Genomic DNA, 16,014 nt, shown 5'->3' on the forward strand with positions numbered 1-16,014 from the left:
CGCTACATGCACCGATCGTTCGAATATTCAGGACTTGTTCGTTAATTAAAACGTTCTATATAATCGTAAGGTGTTTCAGCCTCTTAAATAATTTACACGGCGTATATATTGTCTTTTTATCGGTGCGTACATATACCGTGCTTATACATTAAAAACACATTAGAAGTCACGTTTTCCAGATTTTAACTAATTCACATTTTTCCATTCTTTTCGAGATAAAGAAAGAAAAATATACGCTTGTCCCTTCAGATTTTAGTGCTGTGATTTTCAAACGTTAAAGATCGTCGAAAATAAGGAATCGATGATATCAGATTACCCCTGATGGCGACGTCATGTTTCACGAAGCAACCGGTAAAGCGAGACAAATTCTAGCCGCAAAAAAGTTGAAACCGGGATGCAGTTCTTGCTTCTCCAGGGTGAACTTGTATGTAAACCGCGAACATTCGGGTCGTTCCGCGATACTTTCGAGATTTTTTATGGTTCCTCGTGGAAGGGAAAGCGTCCTGTCCTCGATTCCTTTATTCCATACCAGTCCCTTGTCTTCCTGTTTTAATCCCCTTCACTCGCGTGCGATATCTCGACGCGGAGGACGCGATAAACGATCGCAGCGATATATCGACGCAACGATCGAAAGTTTAAGCATTTTCATTGGGAGCAGCGTGCACAGACTTGTGAAACTTTCACGGTTCTCATTCACAGTAATTGTCAATTTACTCGTTACGATACATTTGACACAATCAGGTTGCCGGCATCGAATAGCCGATAAATTTTCAGCAAAAGTTCTCTTCCAATAAATGTCACGATAATTCACATGACAACGAGGAAATTGAGAAATAGTGGTTATATATGAACGTACGCTATGGCGTCTACGTACTGTGTCTATTATTTTATTCACCAATCAATTTATGTTTCGATTTTTTTTCGGCAATTGACTTTTTTTTTTACGATACAATACAAAAAGGGAAAGAAGGGAAAGAGAAAAAGAGAGAAAGAGAAATTAATTAAAGTTTTGCTTCCACAGGTGCTCGTGAGTTTTTCGGAGGACGTGGACAATGAAATCGATGGATCAGTTTACGCGCAGAGCAGTACCAACAATATCTCAAATATTTATACCAACGTGGATACCATACATATGGAAACATTTTGATAGATTTTGAGTTGACTCGTGTTTACAATCGATACATCGTTATTGATTTTAAATTTTTATTTAATACGTGTTTTTACACAATTTAGTAGTTCATTTATCGACGCGTGAATCTCGTGGAGACTTCTGTGATAGCTTTACTTTCGTTGTACAGCGCCATGTTGAACGTATTATAAAGACTTTCAACTGTCGCATCAACAAACAAGTGCACACGATTGATTAGTTACTGATATATATAGATATATATACAACTCGCGTATGATAGAAATTTTTATATACATTTGACATTTTACAAAGTTATTCCACTCGAAATGTTTACGCGAAATTTATTATTCCGGTTATGCGTTACCTATAATTAATAGATGTTTAATCGACGTTATATGCGTTAATATTATTCCATAAGCCGTTAATTGATCGTCGCGTGTACAATAATCGTAGCTTTAATTTTAGTACATATGTACATCATCTTCTCGTTCGAATACAGAGGCATTCACGGATAAGTGTTTATTTCATCCGAGATAAAATTGGATCACGTTGCATAAAGTGAAGAAATCAGGTCAACTATTGAAAAATTTCCACGCGGCCCGATAAATACATAATATTTATCAGCAAGCACTCCTCCTTGTATACCAATACCGATTAATTAATGCAACGATTAATTGTATTATAGATAAATATTATATAATATGTGTATAAGATTTTACTATTTTTCATGTTATTAAGTGTACAAGTTTAGAGTTCCTTATTAAACGTAAACAGAGAGAAAGAGAGAGAGAGAGAAAAAAGAAAAATGTCGTTGTTAAACAAGTTTCATAATATTCGATTAAGAGAAATTATCCGACGCGGCGTCAAACATAAGAAGCGAAAAAAATGAAATTAAAGTTAAACAACGATATCTTTCGAGTACATAAATTGATTCTTATCGCTCTTAAGTACACGTTCTTTTTATTACGCTAGATATAATTTAAAAATTTGCGAATACCGATGAAACAAGGTGAAACTGTTTCGTAATTATTACGTTAAGGCAAAGCGATTCGAGTATTTATCGATTATATCAGTAAAAATCGGCACGTACGGAAACGATACGCTACATTTTATACGTTGCAAATGAAATCTCTATCCTTATCGCACCATGTAATTGATCGAACCATTGATAGTGGTCGTTATCGACAACGCGGGGTTATAACCATACAGTCGCCTGAAATTCGAACACGTCAAATCAAAACGTGTACCGGTAACACTTGCAATTGCAGAAAAGAAGAGAAAGAACCTTTAACAATCGCGAACGATGCATTTCATCGATGAGACTCACGTCAGCCACCTTTCATTCCCTTTAAATTACATACTCGTCGGTAGACCGTCTGTCTATACGTCAGTAAATGAAACGTTGACGTTGCCGAGACCTGAGCGAAATATTCGCAAAACTGGGAATATCCTGGTTTTGATTTTCTTCTCTAGCGGTGTTCTCGACGATTTGATTCGTGCTCGGTGTACCCTCGTGTCGACGGAATTTTCATCGGTGTCAGCGAAACGATCGAGTCGTTCCGGGTAAGAGAGGAAATATTTGGCTGTATTTTCGTGGCTACACGAGCGAGGTGTCTCTATGTATTTCGATTCGTTCGATTCTATTCGCAGTGCGATCTTCCAATTGAAATAGAGAAGAACCGTTTGTCTTTGTTCGCGTCTACGATCGGCAGACGGTAAATCGAACGTGGATACTTGCGCAAAAGAGGTAAACAGAGAGATACTAGCAGCTAATTAGAATCGAAGAGGAATCGAATCGGTGTTTGGTCACTCGTTTCGCTTCCTTTGGGTTTCCACCGTTTATATCGTACCGAATGGCTCTTTTCCAGATTCGCAATCGCGACTGTTTCTCGAGAACGCGCGGAAACGGTCGTTGAATCGTTCCATTTTATTGGCCATACATCGTTTTAGAACTAGCGTTTCGTTCATCGTTTTGTTTTCTCGTTTTTGTAGAATTTCTACATCTCCGCGAACCAAATTCAAACTCGATACAAATGTAAACGATAGCTGGTGGAAGTTTGAAATACTTTCGCGATAATTCTAATTCGAACGAGAATGACAAGTTTCAGAACAGACTTCTCGTGCAATTTCCTCGATTAAATAAACGTTGCGATAGAGGGTAGACAGTGGCCTTTTAAAGCAAAACCAGGCAGCGACATTTGTCATGTGCAGACGGAGAAAGCAACGAGAGAACGGAAATTATACCTATTGCGAGAGGAAGCATCTGTGGGGATAGAATCATTTCTCTGTTCTGTTCGTTAAGTAGAGAACGGTAATTTCATCGAACGAACTCCTGCGTTTCCGACGTTCTCATTATTGTTTCTATAGTCGTATACCGTGCTGTATTTTATTTACAATGGCGAGTATCCGCGGATTTGTCAGCCATCCGTAAGGATGTACGATATGAAGAGTAATTCTCGACCGACGAAACACGAATCAACGTTTACCGAGAGACTCTTCAGTTCTGTAAGAACATTGTTCTCGCATTGAAATTGAATCTTTCTTCAAATTTATTATTTGTTCGTACTTCGTTAGAAAATTATATATTACAGATTAAAGGTATCTCTTAAATTGTATCGTATATACATTAGTTGGATCGATCTAGTGGCACTTAATTAATTCACAAAACTTTGCTTTTACGCGGAACAAAAAGGAATAAAAAAGTAGATAGATAGATAGATAGAGAGAGAGATTAAGGGAAGATATATTTTTCGATGAATCAAACAAGTATTAAACTCGCATTAACGTTATTAACGTTCATCTGGCTGATCGAGGATTCGGCTCGAATTAGCGTGAATATTAAGGAGCACTCGGACCGAATTGGCTACGTGACAAGACTCAGTTACCTCCGGTCGACAGGAATTTAGGATGGAAAAGAGGCGAAGACAGGGATTAAGTCTCATCGATTTCGTTCGATACAGAGGGACACGTTATTAGCTCGGCTGGATTCGCTGCTTTACGAGAAGAATGGGGAATTAGACGGGGTTGATCTTGAATTAAACTTTCGAGAAAGTACGGAACGGAATCTCACGTGGCGCCGGGATTTAAATACGAAGGAGACGATTTATCGGTTCCATTTGCACGCCAGTGGATTTTCATTTCTACTGTCGAACAGCGGCAAGAATCGATCAATAAGGAGAAATCGAGATCGGGGGTGTGACATAAGCTAACGATCAAATCGAGGCATGTTTCATTCACGATTTATAATGTCGTTTCAGATCGAGCGTGCGTACCAGAAATTTGTTTTCGACGATATGAAACCGGTTCTCTTGCGTTTCGATCGGCTTTCGCGCTAAACGTTGCTCTTTCATATCCGATTCGTTGTACTCGTACACAATTGTATCGATATTTTCGGGAAGGGGGAAATTATGAAATTAGATGAGAACGAGGATCGTAATTATTTTGAATACGATTGAAAAGAATGTTTCGTTCGAACGAGCAATAATTAAGCTACATTGTCCAGCGTAATAATTAAATACAAATTATAGGAGCTTCATGTATTATATATTATAAATTGTGACATTGCTTATTAATAAAGCAATAAACTGATCGTTCAGAAAATTATTTGATATTTATCCGTGTTATGCGAAAGCCAGTATTTTAATCAAATCCTTCGCGAAACGCATACATTATCGTTTGTACGTTACGAAACATTTAATGCAATTAAGATATACATAAATGAATGCTGTAATTACAAGATGAAATTGGTGTTTAGTCACCGCGTGTATTATTACCAAAAGTAGGTTATGCTCACATTGGGATATTTTATTAAAGCCTACGTTTAAAATTAACAAGTGTTTTGTAGCTTATGAAATGTAGACGTCAACTGATCGATACAATTGTCGTGTGAGATATTTTTATACCTAAACGTTCGCGAATATCATTAGAGAAATGCGCGCGTCTATTGTTAAAGAAATGCGAAACAGCCGAGAATACTTGGCCAGGAATATCAAGGGTACTTCTGTAACGTAATATTTTGCAAACCTCGAAACATCGTATTTCCATATTCTTTCTAACGAAGGAAACGATCGGCCCGATTAAATTGGTTCCCGTAATCTTTCAACCTCGTCGAACCCATAATGGCTCTTTAGTTTCGAACTAGTTCGCGAGATAGACAAATTATCCGTATTGTTAACGACGGTAGTCACAATGATGAATCGATGATCGATGTTGTTTAACTATGTATCATAACGATATCAATTTGCCATCAATTTACATGGAATCGATGTAAAGGATATCGTTTAAGGTGCCGCCGCCGAGACGGGCGTAACTCTTCGAACAGGAATTATAGAAACTTGGAGAACCGATACAAAACAGTATAAACTATTTCTCTTTATTTTCTAATCTTTTTCTCGCGATTCTTTGCCTATTTCCATTAAAAAGTATTTCGATTACAATTACGATTACGATTGGGAATAGAACGAACGCTGCAGAAAAAGCATTCAAAGTTACTGATTGATTTTATAAAATTCCCTCGCGGAGAGGATCCTAGAGGACCTAGACTGGTAGAAGTAATGGGCGCGAAATTATTCCAAGCGTTTTACTGGCGCATAGGGAACTGTCGTGAATACAGGTAACCAAGCGAATCGGAAAACCGGCTACGTACTGCGAAGCTTTGGTTAAACTTGGAAACAACTGCTGTCATTTGCAGATGCGCTCACCGACCGGCCGACGTTCGCGGAATATACATCCTTACTTTGCAGAATAAGAAAACGAGGCTGCGTAGTCTCGGTGCGTGCACCGAGTACCAACATAATGCGTGCTTACTTCCTTTTGCATTAAAACGCATGCACTTTCAAGACTAATTTCCACCGGTTGTTTGACCATTTAACGTTACCTCGATCGATCGATATAAATCTTTCACGGAATTAACGTGATTCGAGACGCGAGTACACATTGATTACGTTGATCATATAGACAAGTCGGTCCAATTGATCATCGAACAATCAACGACTTTACAAACAGGTATTCTCTTTTTAATAAGCAGATAACGATCTGCTGTTCAAACTTTCGGACGATCGACAAATGGCAAAATACGACAGAATGCAAATGGCCTGTTCCAGTACCCAGGAATCTCTCATCTTTGTGTACGCAAGTTCATCCGTGTCGGTGTGCCAGTTATTCAGCCATTAGCCAGTGCATACAATGCGTCGGATGCACTTGTAGAGAGCGGTCGCAGCAGGCTTTGCGACACGACACGACACCGTTCCGCTCAATGCTGATTCTCTATCGACCTTCTTTGAGTACCTTCCCGAAGATATCTTCAGTCGGCGACAGTAAGTCGGGTTAAGTCGGACTAAATCGAGGTTTTTTCTTAATCATTCTCTAATTTGTACTTTACAATTTGTTCAGCTGGACGTTTGGTAAATTTTTTTAACTTAACTTGAAAGCCCAGGTATTTCATCTTTGGAATGGTTGTTCCGCTCCGGTCAACGATTCTAAGTTCTGGTCTGTTCGGTATGGAAATTCCTTCAGGGTTTGTTACGTCCGGTGACCCTTTAGGTAATCCAAAATCCACCCCTCGGTGGAGGCGGCCATTAGCCGTGCAAATATAATTAGTCGGATCGCAATAATCCTAAGGAACTGTATTAAAACTAAGCATTGGTATTTTATCGTTAGGGCCCTTAATCGTTATAAAATATATTCAAGTCAAGACGTTCCGTATGATTATTGCTCCATTAAAAAATAGGAAGGGCTTTTCCCATGTTCAATGGTCATTTCCATCTTCAAACGACCAGTAATGGGGCGACCAACACCCAGCAATAGTTTTCCTCTGTGACAGCATCGTCACCGAACTTCACTGGTTCATCGTCCTTAGATCAGTCACTGGTTGTCATCTTTAGATCAGTCTACATCTCTTGATTGGTTTTCTATCTTTGGATCATCTGTTTAACTTATTTCTATACGCATCGAGCGTAACTATTTTGTCTACAAGTTGTTGGAATAAAGTGTACATCGTAACCTGTTATTCTCAGTGATATAATTAATTCAACCACCTCTATTATCCTAACCAAATTAGGGGATCGATCATTTCGTGGCGTCGATTATATAATCGTAACGAGAATTTACGACTCCCGTTGGCGCGCTTCCTCGCGGTCGCGTCTCTCCGCGAACGGTCGAACAGGGTTTGTCGTTGTCCTTAGTCTACGATATGGACGACACATCCGCTATTTTTTGAAATTTCCCACGTTACACGTTATAAAGTTTCAAATCGGATCACATCGAGAAGGTAATTGGTACATTTTAAGCGCTCCACGTGTCATAAACTTTGATATCTGATGAGAACTCGACGATAGTCCAAGGACGACGTCGCCAACTGGACGTTAGACTACGCACCTTCGACCAGGTACCGCGGATTCCCACCTCACAGAAAACGTCGACGAAAACACATCCTTAGACTGACAATCAGAATGTAAGCACCGGGTGCTTCGAGGGAAAGAGACTCATCATGTACTCGCCTAAACTCGTTTAAACTCTGCTACTTACGTTTCATATTCTTACGTTTATATCAAACACTTGAAATAAACATACTAATCGCAAGCTTGCTAGAAATCTTTAATCTACCTCCACCTTGGACGTTAGTATCGTTCAAGGTTGGAGACTTCAACCGAACAGTTGCAGCTTGACCGATGGCCACCTAGTTGATAGGTCGCAATAATATCATACCGGTCTCTGATATCATGGAATACCATAAAACTCGTTGGTTGATGGAGAACCTACACCTGAAATTTTTTTAAATGCTCGTTGCTCTTTTTTGCTGCTATGTGTAAATCACGCGTAACATGCTGTGAATCGAGTTGTAATCCATGCAAACCTGCGATTTGACCGCGCGTGGAAATCGATTCGGTGGTTCGAGTAATTTTTGCGGAAAAATGCCGCCATGTGACGTTTGTGGAAGAGTGGAGGAGGAATTGGTTTGTCGCGGAGGATCGGTTGTTTGTTGCACGGTGGTTTATCGATCTTTCTGTCATCGTTTAACGGTTAACCGCCGTTTAACACTTGAAAATCAGTCGGCTGCCAGGGCCTGGCAAACAACAATTTAATTTCCTCGTTATTTACTTTCGACACGGCTTAGTTACCGGTGCCAGACGATCGATCTTTTTCCCCGCCAAGATCGAAATACTCGACATGGGCTTTGTTATCGCGTGGCCAATGTTATCGGCTAAAGAAGAATTTAAAGACAACCCGCGCATCTCTGTTACTCGTTGTTATCAGATAATTCGGCAGACTCGATGGAGCTACGAGTTAATTTAATCTGGCGGCCATTAACGAGCCGGACACTTCGAAACACGATTTTTATTGACATACCGATTATAAATGATTTTGAAAACCAGTTTTTTATTTAGCCTGCGTGAATCAATATGCCTTCACGCGAACGCTAAGCTATGCATATCGTAAAAACTGCGTTCCTTCTTGTATCGAGGAATCGATTAACCTTTCGCACAGTCTTCGTTTCTTTCTAAAAGAATTTCATTAATTGGATGGCCAAGGAAAATGGACGGCCATTAATTAAGAGCGATTTTAACCTCGTGAATGAACATCGTTTAGTCACGATACGCGAGTCAGCGATCAATGAGCGGACCCGAAAGAGAATTATGCTAGCGGAATCGTTGTTCCATACGAATAATTCATACAGAACGAAACGAGAATAAACGTAGCCTCTGGCGTGCAATGGGGATGGGCAAAGAGGACGCAGAGGTGGGAAACGACGTAGCCATTGCTATCGGAAATTGAAACGGACTGAATTTATTCGGTCACCCTCGCCTTTCCTCTCGTAGATTCTCGTTTAGCTTCTCCATCGTTCCTGCACGGCAACGAAAATATTATACCGATACACGCGGATCGGAGAGGTTCATTGTACGGAAAATTTCGGGAACATCCAGTGGAAACTTCGAAGCACCGTGAAACCAGAGTGCAAGAACACTCAAAACTGATAAACCACTCGAACGGTCGGATTGCTGGATAGCGGTTTCATGTTAAGATCTTTCAATGAAAACATGTTTTCGAATTTATGCTCACGTAAGGAATACCTCGCGAGAATGCTGGCTCATCGGATTACTTCAGCGTGACACGTTCTATCTTATCGCTGGCAAAGGTATCTTTTATACTTGTTTGTCTTTGACTCGTGAAAACGAATAGGGAAACAACGAGACAGACACGTTGACGTTAATCGAACAGCGAAGAGATCTTATGTCAACGATGATCCATAGAATCCGTGTACTAATCAGAACGAGGGCGCATGCCAAGAAACTAACGATGAAAGCCGATCGACATAAACCGCTTTGCTTGATTAGAACACGTCTTAGTGGAACGTGATCGCGTCTGATCGAATATTGTGCAGCATCGTCGATTCCTTGAGGAGTGCAGGTCGCGAACTGCAGCAATTCAATCAGTTTCCTTGCTCCACCCTTGCACCAACTGATGGAGAGGATTGTCTAATTAGATTAATCCACCGAATATGTCTCGAGGTGAGCCTCACACGTAGGCATAACGATCCATCACCAAATAGAGGGTGAGAGAGAGAGAGAGAGAGAGAGAGAGAGGAATGGATGGCTTGGCATTTAATTCAATTTCGAAGCCGCGGTCTAATCGGGCTGACTCCGATATAATGAACGATTAATTTTAATCGATTCGATGCTGTACCGGCACCAGAAAGGCGTCACTTGGCAAGTCGCTTCTTTGTGAATCCGATCGTGGCACATCGCATATTGAACTTCGGTAGGAAACACAGTATTCGTGAAAACCAGTTTAATCCGCTTTCGTCTCGCCAATGTCTTTACTTTGCACAGATAGAGAACTGCGTCTAATTTCATTGACTACGTATCCTTGACAAAGCCGCAAGTGGTAATTCTGTGCAAATCTATCGTACGCGAATCTATCAACTGTTTACCATTGTACGCGCTTTGACTTAGCCGGTTACGTTGCTATCTTTTTCGCCTATTACTCGGTTTTTTGGCAATTTTATTTCTGCTAATTCCATTCTATTCCTCTAGAATTTCCGCCGTGTTTCCGGTTGACGATAAAACGAAACTTCCTTTTCCACGTGTTCTTTAAGTCTTCCAAGAATAAAGGACACCATGTGGATATCGGTTGGCGAAAAATAGGTCTTCGCCGTTCGCAGGAAGCCTCGTAGGCGTCGATCTTCCGGAATCGAGTTAAATATATCGCTGGCTGCTTAGAACCGAAAGGATGTATCTAATCAAATCGATTCTCGTTTCAGCGAGAATTCGTCCTGCGGCAACTTGAATACACGAACGTAACGATCGATCATGTATCTCCGCTAGGTATTCTCCGTTTAACCTGCTTCCCGTCGTTACGCCGACGAAGACAGGTCTCTGAGGATGGCAGCAGTGATCAAGATTAATCGTATGTAAATTACCCAGGTGCCGCAGGGAAGATCCCTCGAGATTCAGGGACACGTATGACGCTGTTTCTCCCGACGATGGAACCATCCGAGATTTTGGTAATTGAAAATAGGCCCGGCAGACTATGCCGTCGATGCCTGACAAATCTTTGCCCATTTGCATGGGACGTCGTGATCTCGTTTCGAATGCAGAACGTAGCTTCGATTCATCGACGAAGCGTTGCTGCTCCTCGTTACGCGCGAATTTAGAGACGTGGAAGGCGTCTCGTTGCCACGAATTGCTTCCATCTTTTTCATTAGACCCGGTGTCATTACTTCGCGTAATTGGAATATGTTCGTCTCATTTGTTACAAATTTGCATGGATCTTTGAATATCATTAAATCGGAGCGTATGAAATGTCTTATAAATCTAAAACATATTATTTAATTAATGCAATTTTCGCACGATCGAATGCACAGACATTTCACACGCGCCAATCTAATGATCCGATGCAGGGAAATGGGCAACTCCCCAGCAATTCTAGATGACGAGGTAGGGGTAGTTCTAGATCATTTGGGTGGAAAGATAAAAAAGTCATTGCGAATACGAGATTCATTTATTATTAATTCAATTTTTTCTTAGATCGTTCTGATGAAAGTATCGTAGTATCGTGGTCAGATTGGCTAAGAAATATCGGGTGAACCATAAACAGTGTTGCTGATATTACGGAACACGTACGTGGTGGGGCTATGAGAAAAGACAAAGGGATGTTTAAAACAGAAGGACGAATTAACAGGCAGTCGTAAGTTGAAAGTCGAGTTGCGAGGAGTGGAGAGTTGAGTCGCCGAGTTGTTGTGAGTTGCAAACTATTAGTTGTGAGTTGTGAATTATCCATTTAGTTGTTTTAGTTATAGCACACTGCCGTATTTAGTTCACGTTAAATAACCATCGTTTCCTGTTTAATCCGTTGTAAATAGATCCATCTATCAATAAACCTATAGGATAGAAATCATTGGAAACCCTAATGTCTAATATTTCTGAATAAATAAATCCTATAGTATTAAATATTAAATTATCCAGAGGTTTTGTTTTTACGGATTATACAAGATCAAAAGAACGGATAAGAGATTTATTCGTATTTGTAATTTCGTGTTATGTGTGATATCAATTCTACATATATTATATCATTATAATCCTAAAACTCTTTATCTTTGGACGAGAAGCGTATGACATTCGTATAGATTTTTTACGTTAAACGTTGACTTTTTACGTCTAACAGATTTTGATAACGACATTCGCGGGCCCGAGTAATCCGTTTCATCGGTGGTTCGCCTTATCGCACAGATAAAGTTTAGCGAAATGTATGCCACGCAAGTGGGTTAAGTGATCGGTCGAGTTACCGAATCGAGAAGGCAAAAGTGTACCAGTAACGAACAAAGACGTGACTTATTCATAGAGGACTCAGTCGTTCCGTGATCCTGACCGCGAGTGAATAACCGTAACAACGGATAAATTACGGGGACAGTATACGATGGTTCGCGTTTGCAAAATGCATGAAACGTCGCGTGAATTTCGTTTCGTCATACTCCATGGCTTTCAATGCCGTTGAATATTTCAACGCGTTAATACCGGTCGAATTAACGATATTTTTTCCACTGCCCTCCGATTTTCCTATCCTTTTTCCACGTTGTCCCTTTTTCCCCTTTCTTTTTTTCATATTCGTTCTCGTTGTTATCTAGAATCTGCTCGCACAGCAGTAAAATTTTTCGCGGCGTATCCGCGCGTACAAGCTGCGGCTGTAACGCACAAAATATACGGCCATTGAAATTTAATTACGAGCCGGTGCTAACGTGACGCGTATTGCGCGGTCCCGAGGTAGAATCGACGGTTTTTCGGATGGAAACGCGTGCCTTTTAGCGTTCAACCCTCGTGACTCGATGATTCACGGCCGATCGATTCCGGCAACCGGTGTTATACGAGCAAACAATGGTGGATGTGATCGTTATAGCTACAGAATTTTGAAAGACATTGTGACACGGCTTCTTATTCGTATCAAACTCGCAGATACGATCGAAAAACAAATTAGCGGTAGTTACGTAAGCAGTCATCCGAGGCTCAAGAATTTTACGTAAGTAATGGTTCGTGTTGATTAAAGATAATGCGAGACTTTCTTGGTCATCGCGTTTCTTAGCATCCTCGGTCAGTGATGCGAATCGATTTGCAAAAAATATTACCGCGAATCGTGGATCGAATAGGTTTGTTAGTCTGGTGATTTATTTTACACGCTTCGAACGAACGATTCTCTGGAAAAGCAATCAACCTTGGGAGCATCGTTCACGACGATCTTCAAACGATTACGTGTCTCTAGCGAGAAACGCGATAACTCCATTTCAAACAACACTTTTGTTAATGCCTCGATGATCATCTGAATCATAAAGTTTTCAGTGCAGCCCCGTGACGTCAATATTGTTATCTAATTGAACGTAAATGGAAATCGTAAACAACCAAATTCGATTCGCCTTTTATCACGTTACACTGAATTTTCGACGAAATCCCTTTTTCCTGTAATAGGCAATCGTTGTAGCGGGGTTACCGTGTTAGTCGCTGGCCGAATTTATTTCACGATAAACCACGTGGCGTTATTACTTTACTCTCCCATTCATTAGTCCGCCGTTTGTGAAAATTGTTTAGTCAGCCGCGAACACGAGTAATCATTGAATTATCGCGGTTACTTATTAGCGAATAATTGAAATCCGAATTACGTAATTAAACGCGTGGAAATTTTATTGTCAGTCGCAAGATACCACTCGACTCCCATCAATCTCCTTGATTTTACAACGCGGTCTGCGTTTTCCTCCTTCGTTGATTACTTCTTTTCTGTAAAGATTAGCTCGCTATTCTCCAGTCTCAACGACTGTTTCTTTGCTTACCGCCAGCCGTCGACTTATCAATTCCTTATGTAACGTGTCGAAAACATTTGTCATTTTTATATAGAAATCGTATCATGGTTTAAAATAGTACTCGCGTCGATTTGCATCGCGTCACAATCCCTTCTATCGATCTACATATTTTTAAACATTTTCCGATGAATCAGCGATTCTTTTCCAAGATTTTCCACTCGATTCATCGCGTGCAGAGTTAAATCGCATGGATCTCGTTCGATCGTTCCGGAATCACGGCAATCGATCATTGTCTTCCACTTTTTCGCTCACGAAAATCCTCAGCCGTATACGAAATCACGTTGAACGTACAAAGAGAAGAAAATGTAATGTTCTTTGTTGTGTTCCACGCGTTTCGGTGTGTATGGTTTCGTGGCAAAACCTGACACTTGCGATGGCATGCACACCGGCGGTGAGCAGACTATAGGCAACGCACACATAGGCAAGAACGCAACATGGCAACCGTGGCAGTGTGGCAGGACGTAGACGATGGTTATACGTAGAAGTTCCAGTGGCAGGGGGTCAGTGTAAAACGGCCTTCTGTCCGCAACGTGTCGAACGTCGTTTCTATAAGCGAGTCAGTTGCCGCAGTGTCACTCCAGTTCGTTTACAAACACGTCCCACAGCCAGAAACCGGAGTGGATCGTTTCGTCGTTCGGTAACACGACAGAAAGTGTCGAAACGTTGTGGCCATCGTCGATAAAACACGCTGACTCGCAGTGTACGAGGATTAAAGGTAAATCGATGGAGATACGTAGGTGCTGGATCGCGATTTCCACGAACACGCGCCATACACAAAAGTATTTCCGCGTATTTTCCGCACGTTGCTTCGTAACAACTTCTATCGCTTTCCTTCTTTTCCAGTTGCCAAGCAACGCGTTTCTCCTGTTAACCAATTCTCGGGATTTCCGTCTTTTAAGTGCAACTGAGACTCCATTTCGTTAAACGTTGATCTTATCGGTCTCTTCGAGTTAATCTCTTCTCTCTTAGAATTTTCCTTCGAAAATAGTGTACAACGCGTGATCTGATTCAAATTTCATTGAAATACCAGCCTTATCTTATAGCGTTGTTTATTCAGACATAGCACATACGACACATTGGTCGGTAAAGCGATATTCAGCATTGGTGACAGAATTACGCTCTCTAGTAGCTTCCAGAAACACGCTCCTCTCTTCGTTCAGTACACGTATCTCTTATTTCTCCGCAATACTCGTTGTGTCGATTCACGATGCATGTGTAAAAGATCTGTCAAACGTGGAAAATCGAAGTCTGCGTTGTCTAGATTCTGCTCAAATGTCGTCTCTTTGTACAAGAAAGTGTTTTTACCCGTATCAATCTCGTAAAATTTCGTTGACAATTCCCCTCTTCCCCCTTTTTGTTTTCAAAAACAATGTATTAGAGCGTACGGTATCACACTGATTGTTACGCTCGCCCTACGATGTTACGAGAGCTAGTGTTTATGTTTTCGTTCGCGTGTTAGGTGTTTTCGTGGAATTTAAATTTTGGCGAAACCTCGAAACCAGTTACTTCAGCCATCGCAGAACACGACCAGGTAAAACTGCTCTGTGTTAGTTTCGTGTATAATACTTTGGTACGATTGTACGCGTGACTCGTCCCATTGGTCGTATTTGACCTGGTCGAGCCAGGCAGCACAGAATGTTACCAGTTTTAGTCGTGGCTCCGCTTTAAGGATGCACGCAACGCCACCGGTTCTACGACGAGATATCGATTTTTCAGAATCCGCGTGGCCGAAACATGTGCGCTTCCGGTTTGAATCTCGCGCGTTCCATTTCGCCGTTGTTCCTATACTTTGTGACTCGTATTTTTAAACGAGGTCATTGTTATCACTGATGGTCGCATAATCCGATGACTGTTTCCAGAGGAATTTAAAAATGTAACAAAGGTCGCCTGGTTGGCCCCAAGGTGGGGAGAGCAGTCGTAACTATGTCGAGCGTGTTGTCCACGAGTAATTATTGATAAATTAGAAACACTTATATCTAAATTAACAAGTTACTCATACGAAAATAAGTAATTAGAGGTAACGGAATATCGTGATATTCTTGACGACATTGTACTTTAAACACGAAACGTAATCGGTGACACGATATACCATTGGTATGTGGACTTTCGAAAGAAAAGTTTCGTCGATTCGTTTGCGAACACGTATGGCCGCGATACAAAATACAATGGACGATTTTCGAATAGCGTTGGATGGAACGAAGCGTTTGGGATTGTAGAAAACCGCGCTTCAATCGCGTTTAGAGCAGAGAACGTGTAAACATTCGCGATTCTTTACCTGGTTGGAATTCGTGTACGATGCATCGTCGCATAAAATGAAATTCGTATAGCGGAATTCGACTAAAGTAAAATAAACAGACATTGCGCGAGAGATTCCCGTTCCTACGTATTATATTATTCCGTTAAATGTATCGAGCACGGAGTATCGCTTCGTCGAGCGCTCCAAAACGCGATTCGAGCGCGTGGATATGGCCTTCGTGCAGAAAATAGCCCGCCGATCGTGAATCACGCGAGATAGCAGGCTCGCGAGCAGCTTTTCGATCGT

The 16,014-nt window shown here is 41.1% G+C and overlaps 2 protein-coding genes across 5 annotated transcripts in view; both read left to right on the forward strand.

Moving 5' to 3' along the window:
- Positions 1-4,729, forward strand: part of LOC132907674 (uncharacterized) — a 32,299-nt gene extending 27,570 nt beyond the window's left edge. For all 3 annotated transcript variants that reach the window (XM_060960987.1, XM_060960984.1, XM_060960985.1), the window contains one exon: positions 1,022-4,729. In XM_060960987.1, the coding sequence (XP_060816970.1) occupies positions 1,022-1,147 (126 nt within the window). In that variant the 3' untranslated portion in view covers positions 1,148-4,729. The remainder of the gene's footprint in view (positions 1-1,021) is intronic.
- A 9,240-nt stretch (positions 4,730-13,969) lies between these two features.
- LOC132907676 (multidrug resistance protein homolog 49) overlaps positions 13,970-16,014 on the forward strand; it is a 74,481-nt gene continuing 72,436 nt past the window's right edge. For both annotated transcript variants that reach the window (XM_060960998.1, XM_060961001.1), the window contains exon 1: positions 13,970-14,187. The gene's annotated coding sequence lies outside the window, so the exon portion shown is untranslated. The remainder of the gene's footprint in view (positions 14,188-16,014) is intronic.

Source organism: Bombus pascuorum, chromosome 6, assembly GCF_905332965.1.
Source record: "Bombus pascuorum chromosome 6, iyBomPasc1.1, whole genome shotgun sequence".
Lineage (NCBI taxonomy): Eukaryota > Metazoa > Arthropoda > Insecta > Hymenoptera > Apidae > Bombus > Bombus pascuorum.